Source organism: Dipteris shenzhenensis, chromosome 4, assembly GCF_047967505.1.
Source record: "Dipteris shenzhenensis isolate YYH24624 ecotype China chromosome 4, Dip_SZ_1.0, whole genome shotgun sequence".
NCBI classification, from domain to species: Eukaryota; Viridiplantae; Streptophyta; class Polypodiopsida; order Gleicheniales; family Dipteridaceae; genus Dipteris; species Dipteris shenzhenensis.
In genome coordinates this window covers 27,325,155-27,352,385 of record NC_141599.1, presented here as the reverse complement: position 1 = coordinate 27,352,385, position 27,231 = coordinate 27,325,155, and the positions used below count along the sequence as shown (strand labels likewise).

Here is a 27,231-nt window from a genome sequence, read left to right as displayed (position 1 = left end):
TCAGACCACGGGAAGGCTGCGGGAGGGTGTGGGGCAGAGGCTATGAGAGGGGGAGGTGGTGCAGAGGCTGCGGGAGGGGGGGGAGTAGAGTGGAGCTACGGGAGGGGGGGGGCAGAGTAGAGCTACGGGAGGGGGGCAGAGTAGAGCTACAGGAGAGGGGGGGCACACTAGAACTACGGGAGGGGGGGGGCACAGTGTGGTTGAGCGGCGGGGAGGGGGAGGGTTGCGTGGTGGGGAGGGGGAGGGCTGAGTGGCGGGGAGGGGGAGGGCTACGTGGAGGGAGGGCTGAGAGGCAGGGAGGGGGAGGGCTGCGTGGCGGGGAGGGGCTGAGTGGCGGGGAGGGGGGGGGCTGCGAGCGACGGGGAGGGGCTGAGCGACGGGGAGGGGGGGGGCTGCGAGCGACGGGGAGGGGCGGGCTGAGCGACGAGGGAGGGGGCGAGCGACGAGGGAGGGGGAGGCTGAGCGACGAGGGGGAGGTGGCTGAGCGACGAGGGGGTGGGAGGGGGCTGAGCGACGAGGGAGGGGGAGGGGGCTGAGCAGCGAGGGAGGGGGCTGAGCGACGAGGGAGGGGGAGGCTGAGCGACGAGGGAGGGAGAGAATCCAAATCCTGATGGCATATTATACTTCTTTGCAAGTTTTTATTAGAAAACCTTGTCAATCAAGGGCAAAGCTCTACTGAAAATCTTTTGTAAGAGAGAATCCAGGAGTTTGTGTCACTGCAAAGCTTAGATTTCAGTACTGTTTCAGATCCTCTTATTGAGAAAGGGACTGTTTATTTTTTTTTGCAAAAAGAGACTTCTATTAAGTATTCAAGAAAACCGTTAGAGCAAGCTCCATACGGGATACATCATGTAATACATGAAAAGCTCAAGAGCCAAAAAGAGAGGATTGAGGCTGATAGTGCCATCTCAATCCGGTAGAAACCTCTGAGAAAAAGGGAGAACCCCTCCAAACTCGAAGAAATATAGTCCTTCTAGAAGAGGCTGCCCGTGAAGGGCCCTGCATGCTAGCCCATATGGCTATCAAAGTGTGAACCGTGTCAATCCAAATACCCATGAAAACCTGTGATGGGTGTATCTGGGTGCCTCCAAGGCCTCTGTACATTTGGCTCTCCAAATGTGCCAAGAGGAAATGCTAGCCAAAATCTCCCAAGAGGTGTCCACTGAAGCATGAGAAGCTCTGAAGGGAGTAAGTGGTACATCCTGAAGAGAGCAGGGCTCTATCACCTGCTGGCGGACCGAGAGTGCCCAAGAAGAAGGCTCACCCTCATAAAACACCTGGGGCCCAGTAAGAGATAACCATGCGACCGAGCCCCAAGTCATGAAGAAAGGGGAAGTATGAAAGATGCTGAGTATCCGAGCAACCCCTTTCCAAACAGTCCTCGCCTGACTGCAGTCCCAAAGGCAATGTCGCACTAACTCCTCTGCAGAATGACAACGAGGACAAGTGGGATCAGCCCCAAATCGTGATCTCCACAGGTTCACTGCAATCCCTCCATGAATAGAAAGCCAAAAGAAAAGAGTGACCTTTCTATTTCTGAGGGATTTCCAGAGCCTCCTCCAGAAATTTCTACGCAAATCTGCGGTGATGAAGAAGCTTTCCCAATGGGGGGCTCTGGAAGGAATCCAACCCCTACTGTTCAGCTGAAATCTCCTGGCATTACCAACCGTGAATCGAAAGAAGGGAATCCCCCTCTCTCGGTGCCCATGGTCTATCCATTCCCACTCTCCTGGGTCCCACTACAAGCACCTGATAGGTGCACTTCCATATAACCACAACCTCCAGGATCCCAAGGCCAAGAGCAGAGGAGAAAGGGACTATTTAGAAGCCAAGGATTTGGGGAAAAGAACTGCTGTAAAAATATTTTGATGACAATATGTATTTAGAGAGAGAGAAATTCGACCAAGCCCTAAATCGTCAAAACCTGTCAGGAACAAAGATTTGACAGATAGGCTGCTGCTCCTGCCCCCCTTCCCTGCTGCTGCTCTACCTCCTTTCCTGCCCCTCTCTCCGCCCTCTCTCCTCCGTCCCCTCAGTCCCCTCCCTACCTTCTCTTCCCCACCCCCTCTCCCCACCTCCTCCCCGCCTTTCCCCGCTCCTATCCCTGCCCTCTCTTTCGCCTGCCCCCCCCGCCCCTTCCTCTGCCCCTACCCCGCCTCTTCTCCGCCCTCCCAGCCCCCCCTCTCTCAGCCCCTACACCCGCCCCTACCCCACCCCTTCCCCCGCCTCTACTCTCAGCCCCTACCCCTGCCCCTACCCCGCCTCTACTCCTCCCTCTACAGCCCCCCCTCTCTCAGCCCCTACCCCCTCCTACCCTCTCCTCTACCCTCAGCCCCTTCTTCTCTCCTCTACCCACACCCCCTTCAGCCCTTCTTCCACCTCCTTTTCCCTGCCCCTATCCTCACCCCTCCTCCCTCTTTCAGCCCTTCTCCTCCCCTCAGCTTCTCCCTGCCTACCTCAGCTCTATCCCTTCTTGTCTCCTACCTTCAGCCTCTTCCTTCTCCTTCCTTGCAGCATTTTAGTCAAACGGAGTTCAACTATGTTCGCATCGGCCTTTCCACCCTGATTGACGATGGCTCTACCTTCAGCCAATCCTCGCCCGCTTCCATCGGCCGCAAAAACCATCATTTTCTCAAAAAAAGAGTTGCAGCAGCTCAAAAAAGATACAGAGCAGGAGAGCTAACTTCGCTCTTTGCTCGCATCCATGGGTCCCACCCTTCCAGGTTACAGGCCAGGGACAGGATGCTCGCCGCTCTACCTGGAGACCTCGCAGGGCACCTCTCAGATGTTCGTCTGCTTGGGCGAGGTTTCTTCCAGATTGTTTTTGACTCCTCGGAGGTAGCATGTACAATGCTTCAGGCTAGTCCGCTAGCACTGGGCTCCAAGAGGATTTTTCTGACCCCTTTTTCACTGGGGTTTGATCCTGTCGAGGAAGACAGTCGGACGACATCACTCTTCATAAAATTTCCAGGCTACATTCCATTGGAGTGGTTACCGAGATCCCCCCTCCCTCAGATGCCTACTTCAGCAGCAAAGGCAGTCAGGTCCGATGGGGTACCGCATGTTAGGGTCATTGTCTCTGACCCTAACATCTCGGATGACCACATTATGCTTCAGCATCCAGATGGCTCCTTCAGATAGAGAGTTGAGATTGCAAGGAGACAGGATCAGTGTAGGATTTGCAGGACCCTTGGCACTTTGCCAGAGATTGCCCAAGGAAAAAGAAAAGACCAAAAAGATCCATGGGTGCGCCTCATAGCTTCATCCGACCTGGACCTTCTTCATGACCAGTTCCTAACGCCTCACACACTGCTAGACCTTCGACTTCACAGCCTGGACCATCAGCCTCTCGTCCTAGTACTTCTACAGCGTGGACAGGACAGTCAGCACGTCCATGACAAAATTGTGGCTGAGGTCATGCAGTTGTGGCCACATCTGTCTACACCTGACAGAGATAAGAGGTTATTGGTTCCACTCCTCCTTCCGCAGGGCTCCTTCGCACTCCTGCACCAGAGGTAGTCCTTTGCACTCCTACACCAGAGGTACTTCGCAGGAATTCATTTTCAGTTCTGGCAGACTTGGCTGAGTTTGAGGCAGAGGAGGAGTTTGTACCCTCCACGCTTGGGGAGCACATCTTCCAAGACAGAGTTTCACCCTCAGCAGGGGGGGTGTGCTTTTCCCAGTTCACTTCCCTCCTCTTGATAGAAGGATTTTTTCGCAGGAGAAGGTTGGTCTCTTAAACCTTTATGCACCCAATTCTAGAGTGGATCGTGTTCTTTTTTGGAAGGAACTGCTCTCTTGGTCACATATTGCAGATGCTTGGATTATAGGGGGTGATTTGAACATGGTTAAAATGCCCTCAAACAAAAGCGATGGTAGGGAAGGTGGCATTCACTCCTTAGAGAGAGCAGCGTGGGATGCCTTCCTTTTTCAGTACAGTGGCATATGATGGATTTACAGCCATTCACTATGCCTATATGGTCAAAGTGATATATGAACCACAACCCACTTCTTTTGAGCAAGCCATGGGAAAAGAAAAATGGGAGAAAGCCATGGATGAAGAAATGGATGCCTTGGAAGCAAATGCTACATGGGAATTTGTGCCTTTGCCTAAAGACAAGAATGCAATTGGCTGCAAGTGGGTTTATAAGGTGAAGCACAATGTAGATGGTTCTGTGAATAGATACAAGGCAAGATTAGTTGTCAAGGGGTATGCACAGACATATGGCATGGATTATGAAGAAACATTCAGTCCGGTTGCAAGGATGGCAACTATAAGAGCAGTCATTGCTATGGCTGCATCAAAGGGATGGTCTTTACATCAGATGGATGTAAAGAATGCATTCTTGCATGGTGATTTGCAAGAAGAGGTCTATATGGAGCAGCCACCAGGTTATGTTCATGCTATTCCTTGTATGGCTGGAAGCAAGCACCCAGAGCATGGTCTGACAAGATAGGACAGTATCTTGTCACTATTGGCTTTCCTTCAGATTTCCAAGGCAGATTTCTCACTTTACGTGAGAAAAAAAGAGAAAGGTATTATGCTGCTTGTCATTTATGTTGATGATTTGATCATCACAAGTGATAGTGATGAAGATATCCTTCATGTGAAAATGCTATTGAAGCAGAAGTTTGAGATGAAGGATTTGGGAGAGCTGCGTTACTTCTTGGGCATTGAGGTGATTAGATCCACAAGTGGGATATGGCTCTTGCAGAGGCAGTATGGATTGGACATGCTGTCCAAATATGTCCAAATATGGGATGATAGGCTGTAAGCCTATTTCAGTTCCTTTGGAGCAGAATGTGAAGTTGAGCGCAGATGCAGGTGAGCTTCTGGAAGACCCTACTATGTACAGATGCATAGTAGGAAGTTTGATTTATATGACTATTACCAGGCCAGATTTGAGCTATGCTGTTGGGTTGGTAAGTCAGTTTATGCAGGCTCCAAGGAAACCGCATTTGGATGCGGCTAGATGCATACTAAGGTATGTGAAGTCCACATTGCAGTATGGACTATTTTATGAGACTGGGGTTCAAATATAGTTGCATGGATACACTGATGCCGATTGGGCTGGTAGTATTTCTGTTAGATGATCTAGCAGTGGATATGTGTTCTCTTTTGGGAGTGCTGTAGTCACTTGGAGCAGCAAGAAACAACCTACAGTTGCCTTGTTGAGCACAGAGGCTGAGTACAGGGGTGCAGCAATGGCTGCATGTGAGGTAGCTTGGTTGCATAAGCTACTTTATGATATGCATCGGTCTATAGATGGGCTTGTTGTCATTTATTGTGACAACATGAGCAGTATACACTTGGAAAATAACCCAGTCTATCATGCTAGAACAAAGCACATTGAGGTGCATTATCACTATGTGCAGGAGAAGGTTCTAGTAGGTTTTATTGATCTAGTTTATGTTAGCACAGAGGATCAGGTAGCTAACATATTCATGAAGACATTGGGTGCAGAGAAGCTGCGCAAGTTCAAAGACCTACTTAGTGTGCAAGAATTGGGATTGAGCTCGAGGGGGAGTGTTGAGATATCGAGCTCCACTCTTCGATATGCCAGGGTGACCGTTGTGCATTTATGTCACCGACTTGTTAGTTGCAGATGCAGTTGGTACACTGCCTATGAATAATAGCTGGATGACAGCTATCTTTATGTACTCTAGTTAGTGGCTCAGTTAGTATGCCACCTTAGTTAGCTGAGTTTGGTTTGAGACCCACATATAGGGTTCACCTATTCTTTTGTAGTTTTTTTGGCTTTCATAACTAAGAAGAGGAAAACTGTTTTCAGCCTCCACCTTTGTGTATATTCCCCCATTGTGTATGTGAGAAAGCTGCAAGTGAGACTCCTTCCTTCTCTCCCACTCTCTTCACATGGACAACTCCACCCTGTATGTGAGAAACCCAAATTTGTAAAATATCCTCCGTGAGGCTCTCCTCTACATTAAAAGCATCTGGAATTCCGACATTGGCAGAGCGTCCTCTCCAATGAGGCTCAAAAATCTGCAATACCACTAGAAAATGATATGAGGTGGAAACCCTAGTAGAAATGCATACAGATCCGCCTCTGTCAAGTGCCCAATCGTCTACATAAAATCTGTTAATACATGCATGGATGGGCATATGTAATCTCCTGTTCGACCAAGAGTACAGGAGTGATTGTGGCATAACATGAAAGGCATCATCAAACCAAGTGTCCCTGCCACTGTACTGAAAGAGAAAGGCATCCCAGGCTGCCCTCTCCAAAGAGTGAATTCCACCCTGTCTGCCTCCCTTTTTGTCTGATGGCAATTCAACTATGTTGAAATCACCACCAATGATCCAAGAATTTGCAATGGGGGCCCAAGAGAGTAGTTCCTTCCAAAAGGAGATCCTCTCCCCTCTGTTGTTGGGGGCATAAAGATTGAGAAGCTTACGCCCTCCAACCAAAATAATGATCCATTGAGCTCTAGAGGGGGAGATAATACCATGACCAGTAACCAAGGGAAGATAAGAAGGAGAGACCGAAATGCAAGTACCTCCCCTTCTGCCCATAGTAGGCGACCAGAAGGTATGTCCTGAGAGCATTTTGCAAGACTTAGCGCAATCGTTGGCATCCAACTTGTGTTCTTGGATAAAAAGGATATCAATAGCACCTCCAGTGACACCTGGATGAAGCTGATTCCAGATCAGCTGCCTACGGCGATGGTGTGGAACTCCGCCTAGGCCCTGTATGTTCCAGCCGACTATCCTCATCGACGGAAGGATGCTGGATGGAAAGGCTTAGCCGACCTAGTAGAGGAGACCAGCTTCCCTTGGGCCAAAACACTCTTGCTTCAACACGTGAAAGGATCCCCACACTTGCTGAGGGGGAGGCCCTATCAAAAGGAATCCCAATGACCGGGACCCCTAAGGTGGAGGGCACAAACTCATCATCATCCGTGAAAGTCGCCGAATCTGCAAGTGTCGAAAAAGAATTCCTGAGAAGCAAGTCTGGCCGAGGAGTGCGAAGAAGACCTGCACTCATGGAAGATGGATGAGAAGGACCTGCCAGGCCTCTATCAGCATAACTGGAGCTGGGGGCTGAGGAGGCTTGTGGCGGGGCTGAAGAGGGATCTCGAGTCCTCATCTGTGCATGCACTCCCTCGATCGTCCTAACTGTGGCAAGAACAGTCTATGGGGAAGGAGTATCGGAAGCCCCCTGGTGATCCGAAACCAAAGTGACTGGGGCTGTTGGATCTGAAGGCCCCTCCTGATGTGGAACTGTAGTGTCTGGGGCTGCAGCAACATCCATCTATGAAGTCTGGATGGCGTCTGTCTGAACCTGATCAAAGGTCTCCTCCTGAGGTAAAGGAGCCGCTCAGATCGCTCTCCATCGTGGTACTAGGTGTGTTGCGGGCTTTGGGCACCCTACTGCCCCTTGTGGTCCTGGGGTGCATGAAGCAGGGCGCCCTGCTGTTCCTGGTGGTCCTGAAGTGCATGGTATAGGGTGCTGGGGAGGTGCAGTCGGGGTAGTACGTGAAGCAGCCGCACCAGAAGACCTCTTGGGTCTTTTCCTCTTCCTTGGGCAGTCTCTAGCAAAGTGCCCCAGTGTCCTAGAGATCTTGCACTGGTCCTGTCTACTTGCGATCTACCTGCGATCTCAACTCTCTGTCGAAAAAGAGAGCCATTTGGACGCTGAAGCATAATGTGGTCATCTAAAATGTTAGGGTCTGAGACAATGACCCTAACTCGAGGCACCCCGTCCGCTCTGATTGCCTCTACTGAGGAAGAAGGCATGTTAGGAAGGGGAGGGATCTCAGTGACCACTCCAAAAGTGGCTCCGATAGTACTAAGAAGTCGATAGTAGACCTGAGGAAGACCAGGAAACCTGATGAACAGAGATGTGACCTGATTGTCCTCCTCTACCGGATCAAATCCCAAGGTGTAGGGCAAAAGAAAAATCCTCCTCGAACCCAAGGCCAAAGGATTAGCTTTGAGAACAAGGGCTGTGGACTCATGGGAGTCAAAAACAACCTGGAAAAGTCCTCGTCCCAAAAGTCGAATATCTCTAAGGTGTGGGGCGAGATCTCCTGGTAACGCCGCGAGCATCCAGTCTCTAGCCTGTGATCTGGAAGGGTGTGACCCAAAGATGCGTGCGAAGAGCGATGTGGAGCCCTCGAGCTCTACATCTTTTTTGAGCTGCTGCAACTCGTCTTCTGAAAATATGACGGTTCTCGCGATTGGTGGGGGTGGACGAAGATTGGCTGAATGGGGATCTATTCGTCGATCGAAGTGAAAAGGCCGATTCAAACACTGTAATTACTCCGTTTTTGGAAATGCTGCCCAGGACGCCCTGGAACAAGGGCGCAAGAAGGGAAGGAAAAGTGGAGAGGGGAAAATAGAAGAGGGAGGCGAGTTGCAGGTAGGCAATAGAGGGTTAGGAAGGGGGCAGAGGAGAGGGAGGGAGGGGCGCGAAGTAGGAAGGGGTGAAGGAGGGGGCGAGGGGCGAAGGGGGGGGCCAGGAGGGGAGGAAAAAGGCAAGGGTAGAAGGCCGGGGGGGAGGGGGGAGCGATCGGGGGCAAAGGAGGGGGCGGGGGAGAGGGAGGGAGGGGGCGGGGGCGGGGGGGGAAGGAGAGGGGCGAGGGAAAACAGGGGCAGCAGACAAGAGGGGAGGAGGGTGGCGGGAAGGGCAGAGGTAGGCGAGAGTGAAGGAGGGGGCGGGGGAGAGAGAGGGAGGAGGGAGGGGGGGCAGCAAGAGCGAGGAGGAGGAGGGGTAGAGGGCGGGTGGGTGAGGGGCAGCAAGAGAGGGCAGCGAGGGGAGAGGGAGAGGGCAGCGAGGGGGGGAAGGAAGGAGCAGCGAAGGAGGGCTGCAAGGGAGGGGAGAGGGCACCGAGGGGGGGAAGGGAGAGGGCAGCGAGGGGGGGAAGGGAGAGGAGCTACGAGGGAAGGGAGAGGGCAGCGAGGGGGGGGGAGGGAGGGGCAGCAAAGGAGGGCTGCGAGGGAGGGGAGAGGGCAGCCAGGGGGGGGGGGGGAGAGGGCAGCGATGGAGAGGGCAGAAAGGGGGGGAAGGGAGAGGGGGGGGCTAGCGAGGAGGAGGGTGAGGGAGGGGCAGCAGCTTCACAGTACACTCATTTTTTACTCACTTTGGCTTCATATTCCAACACTCCCACACCTGCAAAGGGGGAAGCTCTATCCCATGGTGCTCTGAACGAGGTGCTCCCCAAGGATAGAGGGTACAAACTCCTATAAATCAAACTCTGCCATGTCTGCCAGAACTGCAACAAAATTCATGAATGATGCTCCTGGCATAGGTGTGCGGAGGATCCCTGCGTATGAAGGAGTAGAAGCAATAATCCCCTTGCCTCTGTCAAGAGGTGAAAAAGTAGGAACAAGAGGGAAAGGGGGCTGCTACTGCTGATGGATCTCAGCCAAAATAGCAGCATTAGCCTTGAGTACAGCACGAGCTTCAGCAAAGGCTTGGCCCCTAGGTGAAAGCTCCTTCACATGAACATCTAAAGAGATAGGAACAACCTCATCAGCACAAGGAACTAAAACAAGTATATCTATTGCCTGTAAGGGAGGGTCCGTGGTGCCATTAGTAGCCTCCAGATGTAGAGTTGGCTCAACAACTCTAATTGGTACCCAACGGGGGACGACTATAATAGGGCTTGCTGAAGGTCCCGTGCGCGCTGTAAATGAAGGTCTAGGACGAGAGGCTTTAGCCGACGGTCCTGGGCGAGAGGTGGAAGGTTCAATAGTGCGAGAAGTAGTAGGATGTGAGGTAGAACGTGAAGTAGGTCCAGCCGAGGTGGTGCTAGGAGGCGCAACACCCGTGGACCTTTTAGGCCCTTCATTTTTTTTCTTCATTGGGAAATCCCTGGCAAAGTGCCCAGGGGTCCTGCAAATCCTACACTGATCCTGTCTCCTAGCGATCTCAACTCTCTGCTTGAAGAAGGAGCCATATGGACGCTGGAGCATGATGTGGTCATTCATAAGGTTAGGGTCAGAGACAACGACCCTAACACGTGGTACCCCGTCTGACCTGACTGCCTTTGCTGCAAAAGAAGGCATCCTAGGAAAGGGGGGGATCTTGGTGACCATCCCGAAAGCAGCTCCAATGGAAGATAAGAGTCGATGGTACACCTGAGGGAGGCCACAGAATCTAAGGAAGAGTGAAGGGGCTGAAGGAGGCGTGGAGGGGTGAGGATAGGGGTGGGGGAAAGTGTAGGAACAAAGTGGAGACAGGTTGTGAACACAAGTGAGCAAGAGTGCACACACAAGAAAGCTCCAATAGAAATGTTCAAATGAAACAATACAAGTACTTGGTATATACAGTACCCAAGTACTACTAGTCAACCATAGGGTTGACTTTATGCCTACAACACCATATGTTTGTAATCTCTTACAAATCCCCCCTCAAAGATGTGGCTGAAAGTACCCTGGAAACATCTTAGGTGTACCCTGCAGTACCTAAAGTACCATGGTTCTCTAGCATCTTCACTCAGATTGGAGAGTATTCATTGGAGTGTTGTGTTTTCCTCTCCCCTTGCTGTTCAACAACCCATCAAAGCTTACAATCTTATGAAAATGGGTATCCGGTTCATTGATGACGTTGTAGATATGCAAGGAAATATTCTCCCTTTTCCAGCAGCATGTAGACAATACAACTTGGCAATGCATCATAGACCTATTTGGAAAGCTATTGCTGATCTCCTACTTCCTCTGGTTCCGATTCCGACATTGAATGGCAGTGACAGGCTTCAAGATTGGCACCTTCAGCCTTCAAGTCCAAGCATTTCTTCTAAGCCTTTGCAGTCATTGACATCTATACAGGCTTATAGATTGATATTACCTCCTCCTTGGATTGCCCATCATGCTAATTCTTTATGGCATCTGAACAAATCATTAGCTTGGTGGAAAGGAAGATTGCAAATGATATGGAAGTTGAAAATGCCATTGAAGCAAAGACTATTCCTATGGAGATGTATTGTTGGTATTCTTCCAGTGGGAGTGAAATTGGCTAAACGACGAATAGCTTCACCTCTCTGTCCAAGATGTCACCTTGCATCGGAGAGTATTCTGCATTTATTGTGGTTTTGTTCATATTCCAGAGACCTTCTAGATAGAATCTCCTATTTTTTATCTCTCAGATTTCCAGCACACAGGTTCTACAGGTTTTTCTGGATGTATGGCAAACTATCAGCTTCTTTGTCACAGTATTCTCTCTTCTTCCACTGGATCAGATACTGGGCCTTATGGACCCTCTAGCTGCAGCGCATCCAAGCATATCTGAATTCTCCTCTTCAGCATCCTTATGAGTTTTTTAGAGCCTCATTAAGGCAGTCTTTATATGATGCCTTACATGAGGAAGATTTGGATGTTTCTTGTATTCAACTTTTCTTTTACTATTTCTGATGGATAGGGCTGTAGCTCTATTTTGAGCATAGCCTGGATGTAAATGAATGTTTTATAATATAAGTATCTTGGTTTTACAAAAAAAAAAGTGTGTGGTGTATTGAAATAGTGCTTATTTGCTTCATCAACAATTTCAGAACATGGTGAGAGTGGCTGTCCGCCCCCTCCTCTTACATGCTCAGGAGGACGATTTCGCTTGGATCAGTGTTGCCCATCGCTTGCAGGCTGTTATTCAAGATTATGGATGGAGTTACATAGAAAACCTCAGGCTTAAGCTGAAATGGGCTCAATCTCACAAGCAACAAATGGATGTAATCAGCTCTTATAGGCAGCTCACCTCCTCTGAATAGGATTCTTGCACTTACGCGGTTCATATCATCCATCAAAATGATCTTCGCAAATTAAAGAAGTGGAAAATCCGAGCTCGCATGAAACCCCTTTTGGATAAGGGCTGCTCCTCTAGCCTTCTTTAAAAGCCTGCATGCGGATAGGCGAAAGGAGGATATTTGCAGGATCAGGCAAGATGATGGCACCTGGACCACCTCCAAATCAGAATTGGAATCGCAATGCTCTAGTCATTTCCAGCATCTCTTTTCTCCTCAGCCTGATCATTCGATGCAAGTGAATGCAGCTAGGTCTCAATTTCTTATGCATGTTCAGCCTATATTGTCTCCGGAACAGGCTCATGCATTGGAGCAGCCCTTTATGCTTAATGAACTGGATGATGCTTTGAGTCATTTACGTAAAGGCAGCTCTCCTAGTTGGGATGGATTGACTGTTGAATTTTTCCGTGCATTTTGGGGTGATCTCAAGAACACTCTTCTTCTTATGATCAATCATGCTTGGGCAGAACAATCTCTTCCTCCTTCTTGAAAACATGGCCTTGTCAAATTGATCCCCAAAAAAAGGTTGTGTGAGACAATGGCTGATTGGCGGCCCATATCTCTTATGCTAGTCATTTACAAACTCATTGCCAAAATGATTGTCCTCAGGGTTCGATTTATCTTGCAAGCAGGACTTCATCCCAGGCAGTATGGGTTTGTTCCAAGAAGGCAGATTACTGACAATATCTCCAATGTTTTGCTTGCAATTGAGTATGCCAAATATTCTAAACAAGATGTTCTCATTCTCTGCAAGTGGACACTGCGAAAGCATTTGATACTATCCATTGGGATTTTATTTCTCAGACTATGCATAAATTGGGATTCGGCCCTCGGCTGGTCCATATTGTTTACTGGTTCTATTCTTATGCCACTGCGCAATGTTTGCTTGGTAGTGGGTTGTCAAGGACATGGACTATGACCCGTTCAATGAGACATGGTTGCCCTCTTAGTTCGCTACTGTATGCCATTGCTACTCATCTGTTATTGTTGCATATGGACCATCTTGTAGATACAGGGCAGCTTCATGGCTTGCAAATTCCAGGGGCACAGCCGTTTCTTGCACAGGCATATGCTAATGATTCATATTTCATGCCCAGGAATTCTCAAAGTGACCTCTCTCATTTGATGCATACTCTGAATGATTTTGGCATAGCTGCTAGACTGCATATCAACTTTCAGAAATCGAATCTTCTAGCATTGAAAGAAGCTGATTGGCATACACTTCTCTAGCCAGGCCACATTATTTCTTCCCATACTATTGTGAGGCATTTAGGGTATCCCATTGGCTGGAATATTACCCCTCAACAACAGCTCAAATGGGTGCTTCAAAAGATTAACAAGAAGCTGGAATACTGGCACTTGTCCACGTGGCCTCTACATGTTCGACTTCGGATAGTACAGTCTATCATTATGGCATATGTGCAATTTTATTTGCCTCTTCTTCCCTGGTCTTTTAAGCATTTGGCTTCCTATATGTCCCAGGCTATGGAGATATTTTGGAAAAGCAAATCTCACAAAAAGGCTTTGCGACTACTTCCCATGCAGTCTGTTTGTTCTCCTAAGACTCATGGGGGACTGAATATTCTCAATCTTCAGTTTCATATGTTGGCAAGAAAGAGCACTATGATTGCTGATTTTTTTCAGCAAAAACAGCCATGGGCTATTATGTTAGCAGCTATGTGTGGAAACATGACATCCCATGCATATGGGCATTGGATTACAAATCACTGGGAAGCAGTCATGACCACATTTTAGGGGAAAATTCCTGGTTATCCTGTTTCTACTGCTTTTATTCATGATTGGAAGAGAATTCTCTCTTATGCTAAATGGTCAGGTGCTTCTTCCCATCATGGTAATTCTCTTCGCTTGGAAAGCATCCATTGGAGCAAGGTGTTTAAATCGCCTCTTGCTTTACAGGCACCTATTAAAGCATATAATCTTATGAAATTGGGCATAAGATTTGTTGGAGATGTTGTGGATCAACATGGTTATGTGCTTTCATTTCCACAAGCTTGCAGGACATTCCCCTTGGGTCTGCATCATAGGCCCATTTGGAGAATACTTACAACTATGTTGCAGCCATTTGTTCCTGTTCCTCCGCTGTTTGTACAGGGCAGATTACTGGACTGGAATCTAACTTCCTTATCTCCTGCTACCTGTTCACTTTCAATGCATAATTTGGCCTCCTCGATGGTCTACAGATTTCTTCTTCCACCGCCATGGATTGATAAGCATGCCAACACTCTTTGGAATTTGGATAAGCCTTTATCTTGGTGGCAATCACAACTAAAGAAAATTTGGAAAGCTAAATTGCCATTAAAACAGAGGCTTTTCTTTTGGAGATGTATAGTGGGAGCTTTTTCCGTTGGGGTGAAATTGGCAGCACGTCGTATTGCTTCCTCTTCCTACCCTCGTTCCTCTCATCACCATGAGACAGTTCCCCATTTGTTATGGTCTTGCCTGCACTCTCGGATATTGATCACTCATGTCTCTCATTTTCTGCGGCTTCAGTTTCCCTCTATCAGATTCGGGGAACTCTTCTGGATGTTTGGATGCTTCTCATCTCAGATGTCTCCATTCCTCCTTTTCTTTCACTGGGCTCGTTTTTGGGTACTATGGACTATTTGGACACAGAGATTGCATTTTAGGATGGGACAACAGTTTCCTCAAGCATATGCTTTCTTCAGAATGTCCCTCAAGCAATCTTTATATGATAGTTATGCTGCGAGGGACTTGGATGCTACTAGCCTTGAAGTGTTTTCTGACTATTTTTTAGTTCTTCCATTAGGCTCTCTTTTGGAGTCTAATGTCATGTACATTGATTTCATGTTAATTTTATAGTTACTGGTTTCACAAAAAAAAGTGTGTGTGGTGTATTGGAGTCTAATGTCGTGTACATTGATTTTATGTTAATTTTATAGTCACTGGTTTCACAAAAAAAAAGTGTGTGTGTGGTGTAATGGCGAGCTCTGGAGCCCCTGCAGCCCTGGTCGACCCTCCGTCCCCCTCTGTTCCTTCACTCGTTTTGCCCGTACAGCCCCCATCTTCCACCTTGCAGCCTTCATCGCCATCCGTACAGCTCACGTCAGCTGTACGGCTTTCCGTACAGTCCGTACAGCCCCCCCAACCCCTGCAGTTATCCACCCAGCCTTCGGTTCAGCCCTTCGTACACATTTCCCCACCCGTACAGCCCATACCTGCAAAATCCGTACAGATTTTCCCGCCCGTACAGCCCGTATAGGCTCCCGAACCATCTTTCGTTTTTTCTGTCTCCTCTGTTCCTCCTGCTCGAGTCTTCATTCGACGAAAACGCGATGTTTTGCCTTCTTCATCCTCTTTCAAATCGGCAAAGCGTGATCTCACAAATGGTCCTTCTTCTTCCCTACAGCTGGATCTTCTGCGTGAGTTATGCTCAGCCTCTGTCACAGATGTTCCTTCATCAGGTTCCCCGTTTGTTTGCTCCTTGAACTCTGCCCTTTTGGTTTCAGGTCTTCAACAGGCTCAGCAATTCGGAGTCTGTCTCTACTTTATGGGCAGGGTTCTTTCTGCCGCTCAACTTCGTCGTTGGGCTGAAGCTGCAATGGGTCCAGATTGTATTTCATCCTTTGTCTTTCTGGGCAAAGGATTTTATTATGCCCACGCTTCTTCGACTGATGTGGTGGAGCGGCTAGTCAGTCGTGCTAGTGTTCCTAGGGCTGGTTTCTTCGCTTATGTCATGCCCTGGGATCCACTTTTCGATCCTTCTGCTACCCTTCTGACTCACTGTCTGGTTTGGATTACTCTCAAAGTGCTGCCTGTGCCTCTTCTTCAACATCTTCCAACTCTTGCAGCTTTTTTGGGAAGGCCTCTTCATGTTCCGAGACAGGAGTTCTTGCAAGCCTCCCGTGATGTTCGTCTTTGCATTTTGTGGGATATGACGCAGCCTGTGCCATCTACTCTAGATCTTGATTTGCCCATCCGATGCGCCTTAGGCTGCATTTTGCATCTTTTCCCACTGCATGTTATCAGTGCCGACAGGTTGGTCATTTTGCACATGATTGCCCTTCTACATCCAGGCCCATTCCTCCTGCTCCTTCTTCAGATGTCAAGGTGACTCTCCCTTCTCCTCGGGTTTCTGCTATGGCTTCTTTGGCAAAGCCTTCTACTGCTCCGAAGTACTACTGGAGGACCATCAGTTTCTTCTACTCAGGATATGGATGTACTCCTTGCAGAGGGCATTTTACAAAATGATATGCATGCTCTCTCTCAAGATGCTGCCCGTGCTCTTACTCAGGTTGATCCTCAAAATGAAGCTCAAATGCAAAACCCTGCTTTATCAGATGCAGCTTTTTCATCGGAAGATACAGATGATTTAGCTTCTCTGCCTTTGATGCCTGTGCCAGAGTTTTCTTCTGTCGGGGATGCAGAAGTACCTTTTTACTGGAATCTTTTCATCCCATGTTACAACAGGTTTTTGACCCTCTAATTCCAAAATTTCGGGTACCAGCCTATATCAAGAAGAATCACAAGGGCAAAAAATAGCTTGTTTTTATTGATGGTGTGGTTTCATCACTGCATCAGTTTTTACAGAGCAACAATTTGAAGCTGAAGGATGCTGTGTTTGATCCTCCTCCAGCTTGATATGTCACTTTTTACTTGGCTACCTCATGACTTTTGCTCTGAGGTTTTACTTGTAAAAATTTTTCCTTGTACTTATTGGTGGGTTTTTACCTCTTTTGATGTAGAGAGAAAGAGAGAGAGACCTTGCTCCAGCCCTCCCATCAGCTCCCTAGCCTTTCTAGACCAGCCCTTTTGCTTCAGCTACCTGCTGCGCCTCATCAGTGTCAAAAACGCGGTGTTTTGGAGCATTTATTAACAGCCGTACAGCCCGCCACAGTTCCGTACAGTTGTACGGACCTGTACGGCCCAGTCCGCCTTCTCCAAGCTGCTGCTGCCGGCTTTTTTCTTGCTCCTGGGTCGCTGATTCTACCGGGTTTACTTACGGGCTGCCTCTAACAGCTGGGTTTTGATCACGGACTGCATTTACACGCTGGTTTCTGAAGACTCTCTGATCCCCTTTCTCTCCTCTTGGGTTTCTGGGTCCTGTGTACTCTTTCCATTGCCAGATTCTCCCCTCTTTTTCTGAAATATAGTTCATCTAGGAACTTTTACTGGTTTTTTCTCTTTTCCTTCTACAGAACTTGTCTTCTACCTCTCTCTTTCCCCTTATTCTCCTTGCAAATACACTATTTTTTTCTTCTCTAGGTTGAAGTGGATGAAATTGTGGATCCAGTTAGAGAATATGCAAAAAATGCAGTTATTTTATTTTTCCCAGGTCGGATGCCACCTCCTGCAAAGGTAGGCAACTGGTTGACCCACACACTGGCTGGCTCGTTTGTTCGGAAGGTACACTATGCAGCCAGAGGTTTTTTTGAGGTCATCATGGTAGATGAGATTCACAGGCAAATGCTTTTGGAACATTTGCCCCTTCTTTTTGGGTAGCAAATGGTGCACGTTTTGCCATGGTCTTCGATAAGGGATTTTCAGGCTTTGATCCGACACCGCTGTCCGCGGTCTGGGTTGAAGTTGTAGACTTCCCGCAATGTATGGCTTCACTCTTGTCTAAAATTGCAGCGACTTTAGGCAAAGTGGTTTGCCCACCACGGCCTAATGCCAACTCAAATTAATTTTGTATTCTTTGGGATACTGATAATCCAACACCAGAGTCTTATTCAGTCATGGTGAACAATGTTGACATGGGAAGTTCTTTGAAATGGGGATTATTTGCAGGGGCTTGCTTTGAATGTCAAAAATTTGGGCACATGGCTTCACAGTGTCCAATGAGTTAGCATAAAATGCCTCCTGCCACTTTGCCTGTTCAGATGCCTACTAAGGATGCTCCTGCCTCTATTGGGAATAAAAATAAAGGTAATAGTCAGTTTTTTGTGAATCAGGATAAAGGAAAAGCTCCAGTGGTTTCAAATGGGACTCTTTCTTCACCTCGAAAAATACTCAAAGCGATCTCTCCATGATTATGCAGGCTCTTTCTACATATGGTTTGGCTGCTGGTCTTCATGTCAATTTTCAGAAATCAAAATTATTGCTGTTGCATGCTAAAGACTGGCATAGTCTTCTGTGGCCTGGGGAAATTATTCCAACTTCTCAATTGATTTGACATCTTGGCTATCCTCTAGGTTGGGGGCTCACTCATTCTAAACAAACGGATTGGGTGCTCCCAAAGTTGAGGGCAAAACTTGAATATTGGAAGCTTGCAACTTGGCCATTACATGTTCGTTTGCGAATAACGCAATCCATTTTGATAGCATACATACAATTCTATCTGCCTCTCATCATGTTCACTAAGGCAGATCTGGTTTCCTTTATGTCTGCTATCATGGAGATTTTCTGGTGTTCAAAAAATGGCAAGCAAAGTCTCAGACTACTCTCTATGCATCGTCTCTGCTCTCCAAAAATGCATGGGGTTCTAAACATACTTAATATTCAAATGCATATACTTGCTCACAGGGGAAAAATGATGTTGCAGTTTATGCAAGAGGATCAGCCTTGGACTTTCATGATCCGCTCTCTTTTGTTGCATATTCATACTTCTGCTTTTGGGCATTGGCAGCCTACACAGTGGGATTTCCTATTTGGCTCTATTCAAGGCAAGATCAGATACGATACACACTCTGATGACCATTTGGGTGACCATGCAAGGATCATCTCGAGCAGCCTCCTCCGGGAGAGTTACTTTTCTCAGAGATTGGAGAGACTCCCTTCTTTGGTGAGACTTCTAAAGGGTTGAGATGGTATTTTCAGCCTCAGCCTTGGTTTCTTTCTAGCTCATTCCTCTGAGGTGTTTTTATTACATGCTTAGCATGGTGTATTTCCGCACAGAGCTTGCTCTAGCGGGTTTCTTTCTTACTTAATAGAAGTCTCTTCTTTGAAAAAAAAAAAAAAGGCAAGATCAGAGGTTGCCCTTTTGTCACTCGTTTGCTTCTTGATTGGAAGCGTATTTTATCCCACTTGGAATGGAATGGCAGGGATTCTTTGTCAGGAAATTCCTTGAGGGCTGAGAATATTTATTGGTCCAAAGTATTCCACCCTCCTTTGGCTATACAAGAACCCAGGTGTTCTTATTTTCTATCTTTCAAAGGCATTTCTTCTGTGGCAGATGTACTTCAGAATGATGGCACTCTTTTATCTTTTTCTATGGCTGCTAGCAAATATGGTATGGGAGCTCATTATCGTCCTTTATGGCATCAAATTTCAGAAATGCTTCAACCGTTCTTGCCGTTACCTCATTTGGAACTTCATAATAGGCTTGAGGATTGGACTCTACATTCTTCTTCCTCTTGAGCCCGTCCTTTGAAGCTCTCACATATCACAGTGCCTTCTCTATATAAAGTGTTATTACTTGCGCGTTAGATTTCTGACAGAGCAAATTTTGTTTGGCATATGGATCGCCCACTAAAGTGGTGGCAAAAGCGGCTACGTCTCCTTTGGCATTATAAAGTCCCTCTTCGACAACAGCTTTTCCTTTGGCGAGTCCTACTTGGCATTTTTCCATCTGGCCAGTTACTTGCGCATAGACATATTGCTCCAACTGTTTGCTATAGATGTCTATACTCTGCTGAATCTGTGCTTCACATCTTCTGGCACTGTCCACACACTACTGCTTTCCTCGCCCTCATCTGACAAGGGCTTCGAGCATGATTTCCTACTGTCACATTTGGCAGGTTCTTCTGGTTGTTTGGTTTTCATCCAGTTAGACAGGGTTTTGATTTATTTTTTGTTTGGGTACGCTACTGGGCACTGTGGACTCTATGGATGGACCACAATCATAGAGTTTTTGGTGATCCTACTTTTCCATCTTTTGTTTTTTTCAAACGATCTCTGCAGCAATCGTTTTATGATCGCTTTCAGACTCATTTGATTGATCATGATGTATATATAGCTTATACTGAGATTTTCAGTTGAGTAGTAGTTACTCCACTTCTGAAGTAACTATGAATGTAATTATTTTACAGCAATAAAATATTTATTCTCACTTAAAAAAAAAAAAGTGTGCTCTATGTAAGAGCTATACTTGTCTAGTGTCAAATCAATAAAGTATCAAGCTACAAGCTCTTTGGTCTACATGTGAGTACTTTCATTTGTTCATTGCTTAGTCATTTCATTTCCATTTCATTATGTCTTTGTTTGAGTATCATTATCTCTCTCCCTAGCCTATTCTCTCCCTAGAAGAAGTATTGCACTCATCCGCACCCGATCACACACTTTGGAGGTAGAGAAAGGTGCTTGGGGAGATGTCTCAAGGGAACAAAGATTTTGCAAGTTATGTGACCAAGAACAAGTAGAGACAGAGGCACATGTCCTCCTTACATGCCCACGATATGCATGCATAAGGAGGGACTTTAACAACATTACAAAGGAACACGACACCCTCGCAAGCTTGCTTTCACATACCCATATAGCCACTCTGGGCAATTTTATTGCCAAGATTCTTCAATATCGGGAATGTTGTATTACTCAATGTATTTCAGAATAGTTGTTTTCCTACCCCTTCCATAAAAGAAGGGAGACACTTGTATTGTAATTTTCATGGGTCCCATGGGTCGGTTTCTCGGCCCCCAGAGGACGGTAATACATTCTTCTTCTTCTTCTTCTCTCTCTCCTTCTCCACCATGTGCCGTCATGTGGTATCAAAGCCTCCTTTCCACTTCCACTTCTTCTTGCTCTACCTAGAGGATGAGACAAGCCCGCAAATGGAAGCTCCCCTCTCCTCCAAGGTAGAGTGTCCCTTCCCTTAGCCTCACCTTTGGGAGATGTTGGAGCTATATTAGCCGTTCTGTTAAGCCTCGCCATCAACTATCCCTTCAGCTCCAAATGCTTCGCCAAGAGCTGCTTCCTTAGCCTCGCCATCAGCTGCAAATCAGTCCGTACACAGTCCGTATGGACTGTTCCAACCCGTACTATCTGCCCACCAGGCCTCTATATTGCTCTCGGGACTGCTGCCCTCGCTCGCTGCGCCACTCCTGCCCATGCACCCGCCATTGCTGCTCATTGCCTTTGGGATGCGTGCCATTGCCGCTCTCTGCCTCCTCCAAATGAGCTGAACTATCCTCACTTTTTGCTGCTCCATCTCTCTCATGATGACGTCTCTTCCCTCCACCTCTTTGCTCGTGGAGAAGTTCAAGGGCCAAGGCTTTCCTACTTGGTAGACGAAGCTACAGTTGCTTCTCATGAAGGAATATGGGATGTCATTGCAACTAATGCCATTCCAACGGATGATCAACAACTCAAACTTTGGAAGCAGCAGAATGACAAAGCTATTGCTCTCATTGGGCTATGCTTGGCAGATTCTCTCATTCATCACGTCGACTTCAAATCCAAAGCCAAGGAGATCTGGCACTGATTGGAGAGCCTATTTGTTAACAAGGTTACTAACTCCAAAGTTTTTCTGAAATTATAGTTTTATGAGCTGAAAATGCAAGAAAATGAAGAGCTAGGTGATCATCTCTCCAACTTTCACTCTCTTGTTCAACAGTTGTCAAGTTTGAAGTGCCCTCCAGATGATGAGGACAAAATGGCTGTCCTAAAAAGTATGCAAGGTATTTCTCGCTTTGAGCAAACCATTGAGGTTCTACGACTTGCAACTACCACATTTGAGGATTTGGTTTCTCTTCTTATTGAGAAAGACCGCCGGAACAAGGAAAAGGAATCTACTCCTACATTCGGCACTAAAGAAGCTCTTATTTCTACAAGCAAATGGCAAGCCAATAAGAATATCATATGCAAGTATTGCAAATGCAAGGGTATTGAAGCATACTGCTTCAAGAAGAAGGAGAAAGAACAAGAGTGACACCATGCTAATCTTGTTATTGCTGATACACCAGAGGAGATTCCAGATCTCAACCATGCACTCACTGCCCATGTCACCCTCGTTGAGGATGACAACCCATATGTGTATTCTGATTTCTCTTATGTAATAAAGGTTCTCTACCTTGAGTAGTCCCTCTAAAATAAATGTTTGAAGAGTCAATAAAGGTTCTCTAACTTGGATAGTCCTGCTAAAAAGATGTATTTCTTTTATATTTATGGTGTGTGGCTTCATGTTCTAGTTATCAGGCATGGCATATGAGTTCCAGGATGTTGGTGCATTGGTCTTCTAGACCTTTGAGTTGTTCATGCACCCATGTTGAGACATGAGTCTCTTAGTCATGTTTGGGACGTTAAGCCATGTGAGTGCTCACTCCGACCTCTGAACTATGCTCAGACTTCAGCCTCTAAGTTGGCATGGGAGCCATGTCTAGTTCACACATTGCACAGTTTAGTAGTCCTCTCACTTTCATGTCCTATCCTTGGTTTCATTCCAATAGTCTCTCACCTTGCCTTCATGGGCAGGTGTTAGAATATGAAGCCAAGTTGAGTCAGTTTGGTGTGTTCTAGTGTGTTCTAGTGTGAGTTCTAGTCTAGTGTGTACTATGGATGCCATGTGTCACATTGGGAGTTATCCCATATACATTGGTGTTCATACGTGTGTGTGTGCTCTATATAAGAGCTGTACTTGTATAGTGCCAAATCAATAAAGTATCAAGCTACAAGCTCTTTGTTCTACATGTGAGTACTTTCATTTGTTCATTGCTTAGTCATTCCATTTCAATTTCATTAGAGTATCTTTATCTCCCTAGCCAATTCTCTCTCTCTCCTTCTCCACCATGTGCCTTCATCAGGCCTATGCCGATGATTCCTTCTTTTTTCTCTAGAAGTCCAAAGCGAATGTTCGGCATCTTATGTAGCCCTTGATTTGTTTGGTCTTTTAGTTGGGTCCGAATTCAAGGCTGCTTTGTTGTTCTTCACAAGGGTAAATGCCCAGGTTCAAATGGTTTAACATATTCTTCCTTCATGGCTTTTTGGGAGGTCATTGGTGATATATCTTTGTCTTTTTTTTTTCGTGAAAACTTTTGAGACATTATATTACAGAGTGAATACCCCAAAAACAGGATGTGCCAAAGTACATCAGCAAAAGATCTCACTATATGATAAGTACACATCAGAGTCTATGTAATGAGTGTCAATGGTGATAAATCACATCAACTCTAGTTATAGAGTCTCAATGGCATATGGAACTCTTGAGTTATGTCTGCTCCACTTATTGGGGGTCTCATTTATCTTATCCTATGGAGGGGTGCAAGAACTTGATAAAACAATGAGGCCAACATTCTTGATTTGAGACTCCCCCTCAAGAGGGATGAGTAGCTTTTAGACAGTGAATTTACAGATGACACACCAGTTTACATGGATACCTCTCCTCAGACCCTTATAGCTTTCAGGACAGCTATGGATTTATTTTGCCTTGCACGGCAAGGCACAGATTAATTGCCACAAGTCCAATGGCATTGTGAACATCAAGATGGTTGCCAACAAGCGGAAGGTTATGTAATCAATATTCGGATCACGTTGATCTTATTTCTTGTGTGACCATTGCTTATTCAATATAATTATGCCTCTAGGTCTCTATGTTGGTTGTAAGACAAAAAAAAGAGTTACAATGTAGTTTCCTGATTGGTATGATGCTCTATTGCAAGCAAGCATGGGTAAGTACATGTTTCTGATTTTCTATGTTTGGGTGGCATGTGGGCTTTGAAGTATCATTATGGGCTGTATTTTTTGTCATCTTTTTTCGATTCTCTGGAAGGTTGTAATTCGACGATCATCTCACTTTGGCCAGTCTTGTTTGCCGCATGCAACACTATTCGACTGCTGGCAGCCCACCAACCACCCTGATAAACTTTTTTGGTCTTGGATGTCAGATTGCTAGTATCCTTAGCAGACGGTGTCCTACTTACACAAGCCTGCTATGAGAAAAGGAATGGCTTATCTTTGAGATTGTCGACTCTGTTTTCCCTTCTCTCTCATTTGAGATCTTTAGACCTCATCTCCTAGAATTCATAGAGGTCTTCTATTCAACGTGTTCAGATAGAGATGGTGCTGCACATACACTCCCTCCTGTTCTCATCAGGTTACTCAAACAGATTCTCTCCTTCAATGCCTTTTCTCTTTTTTTCAAAATCCAGAGAATAAAGACAGAACACCATATTGTTACTTGGAATCATGTGTATCTAGAATTACCTGAGAAGCAGCAAGGCGGAGATGGTGATCAATATGGAAAGTGTGCTCTTCATGAGCCATTGTAATAGCTGGTCTTGTTGATGGAGCTGCCTCTGCCGAGGAATTATGTAAAGAGCTTCGATAATCCCATGAATATACCGAGTTTTCTGATGACACAAACACAAAACTCTGCAAATGCATTGCTGAGATTCTGATTGAATAGCAATCCCAAGATCTGTACAAGTCAACTAGATGACATAGACATGAGACAGAAAGTCTTACAAACACTAGTTTTAAATATTACCCAGTTTCAAACAATCCATACAAGTTGCAATAATATATTTCTCGAAAGTAGTTGAAAATTTTAGAGCAATATAGATGAAGTGGTTCAATTTGGCCTCAAAAATCTACAAGTGAACAAGGACGGAAACAGAAAATAGCTTGATGAACACATATGTACTTAACAAATATGAGAAGAGGAAAAAAGAACACCACATCAGCATAATACATTAGAACAATGTATACATACATCATGCTCATACAAGACAAAAAAATTACACCATACACCATGAGGGATAAGCTGCACAACAAAGGGGCTAAACTTTAGCAAAAAGATATTCAGCTCGTTTTCAATTTGTGCAATGTGATATCTGGGAATGTCAATAATATATTCCCAACACCTCCAGATTTGTCAGTCTTAGTGTCATGTCACCAGCGTGGTGTCCCCAACACTGTTTGGGAACCATGGTGTCTAGGTATGCCTCCAAAGCCTTGGGAGCAGGAAAACCTATGAGGCTATTTCCATCCAAACACATATGTTCACAAAAGGAATCGAGGAAGACATGCAGTCCTTTCACCATTCCTTAGCTTATTTTCACCAAAGTAACAATCGTTGTTTCATACAAAAAGGCTCAAATTTTCCCTTAAAAAAACGACTGAAAGGCATTTGAAAGTATGAGAAAGTACTGCTTACTAAACACAGCATACATAGACTCTTGTATCAAATATAGATGCACCTTGAGATATATGCAAGCTATTGAGATGTCCCTCCTACCCACAAGCGATTTTCCCTTTATTAGGCTTAGTCATCAGTTTGGGTCGATCTACTTATCAGCATCATCATCTTGGCATAATAAAAGGTTTCATCTTACCTATAGATGTTTTACATTCTTTCAAGAGCACATGTATTATATCCTAATTATTACCCACCATGGTGCTTTTGTGAAGTTATCTTGTGTTGCCAATCAGACCCTCTCCTCCAATGAGACCACCTTCAGAACTCTGTCAAACACCCCTTGAAACCATTGTCTACAATTGGGATGCCACATAGGTGCCATGTGTCCTGTAAGAACACTTTCTCCATAAGCCCTTTCATGGATATTACTTGCACCCCATGATAATGGTTGGGCATAAATATATTCATCTTTTTTTTTCAATAAAAAGACTTCTATTAAGTATGAAAGAAACCCGCAAGCATAAGCTCAAAAGAAGAAATACATCATGCGAAGCATGAGAGAAAAAGGCTCCTAAAAAATAGCTAGAAAAAGCCATAGTGGCGGAGGCTGAAAATGCCACCTCATCCCTGCAGAAAGTTTTGAGAAGAAGGGAGAACCCCTCCATTCTCTAAGGAAGATAGTCCTCATGGCAGTGGCTGCGCAAGATGAACCATGCATGGTATCCTAAATGGCCATTAGAATATGAATAGTACCCGTCCAAATACTGGCCAACTGTGAGCAAGGTGAACCTGAGATCCATCCATAGTCTCCATGCATCTAGATCTCCAAATGTGCCACGTTGAAATGCTAGCCAGTATCTCCCAAGATGAATTCATAGAAGCATGCACAGCTCTGAAAGGTGAGATAGGAACAATATATTGAGAGCATGCTGCATGACTTGACTATGTGTTGTCGGATTGAGAAATCCTTGAAGAGTCATGCTTCTCGTAGAATGCTTGAGGCACCGTAAGAGTAAGCCAAGTAACTGAGCCCCAAGTCATGAAAATGGAGAGGGTACAAAAGTGCTGAAAATCCTGGCAACCCCCCTCCAAACAAACCTCACCTGTTTGCAATCCCCTAAGTAGTGTTGGATGGACTCCACTGCTGACATGCATCGAGGACAAGTAGCATATGTCCAAAATCTGGATGTCCAAAGGTTCACTACAATCCCTCCATGAATAGAAAGCCAAAAGAAAAGAGTGATTTTTCTATTCTTCAGGGATTTCCAAAGTCTTCCAACAAACCCTCTGCAAGTCCGCCCGGAGAAATCTGAAAACTCTCCCAATGAGGATCTAGAAGGCCTCCAACATCTACAGCTGAGTTGGAATCTCTTGACATTATTGACAGTGTAACGAAAGAAGGGGAGGCTCTTCTCTCGGTGCTCCTCATAAATCCACTCCCACTCCCCAGGGTCCAAATGTAAAAACTTTATGGGGACATCTCCATAAAGCCACAATCTCCATGAACCTAGGGCAAGAAGAAGCGGATCAAGATCAAGGTACCACTTTGAGTTAGAACCATGCTCCACAATACCTAAGATCCTCAACAGGCTGAAAAGGAGACTCCAGTAAAATGTCATTTGTGGATCTAGACAGCCTACCTGCTGAGTGGACATCAAAGACAAGGGCATCCTCACTTGCATGTCGAAGGGCAATAACCTGCAAGGAATGCCCACTCTCAAAAAGCCCCATCCATATAGAGCAAGTAATAGGCATATCATATGTATCCAATCACTCCACTGGTATGGCTGCATCAATCTGCTCAATCCTCCTTGCACTCCCACTGAGGTGACTCACCAAGTCAGCTCTGCTATCTTTTGGCATCTTTTTGATTTTGAATGCTTTCCAAGAACCCGTAGAAGAGGCAGGGTCCCTCTCCCACCTAGACCAGTGCATATAGTGAGAAGTGCCAAGTGGTTTGCCATGCTAATAAAGTATGCTATCATTCCACATGACAAACTGTCTATCAATCCCTAAGAAAGGGGAACTCTCCGAAGAGTACTCCTGAAGCTGGTTCAAGCTTTCAGGTTAGCAGCCATAAGAGGGGAAGAAGGAGACTTGAGATGGGTTGAGGTAAAGATCTATCTGGTGTTGCCTCGCCAATCTCCTCCTGATGAGGGCGTACACAATTGGATGCATTGAATGAAGAAGTCCTTCCACTGGAAAAAGTCCCCTCATCACCACCTTGCAGAGTAAGGCTCTGCACTGCAAGTCCGGATCAATAATGTTAAGACCCCCTTTCCGAGTGGGGAGAATAGTTGTATCTCAAGCCACCACCTTGCAGAGTAAGGCTCTGCACTACAAGTCCGGATCAATAATGTTAAGACCCCCTTTCTGAGTGGGGAGTATAGTTATATCTCAAGCCACCCTGGCTATAGTATCTG

The 27,231-nt window shown here is 46.1% G+C and overlaps 1 protein-coding gene across 1 annotated transcript in view; it reads right to left on the bottom strand.

The window, feature by feature from the left end:
* LOC147902665 (uncharacterized) overlaps window positions 1–27,231 on the bottom strand; it is a 300,605-nt gene that overhangs the window by 161,396 nt on the left and 111,978 nt on the right. The window contains exon 9 of the mRNA XM_087373911.1: window positions 23,875–24,042. Within this exon, the coding sequence (XP_087230037.1) occupies window positions 23,875–24,042 (168 nt within the window). The remainder of the gene's footprint in view (window positions 1–23,874; window positions 24,043–27,231) is intronic.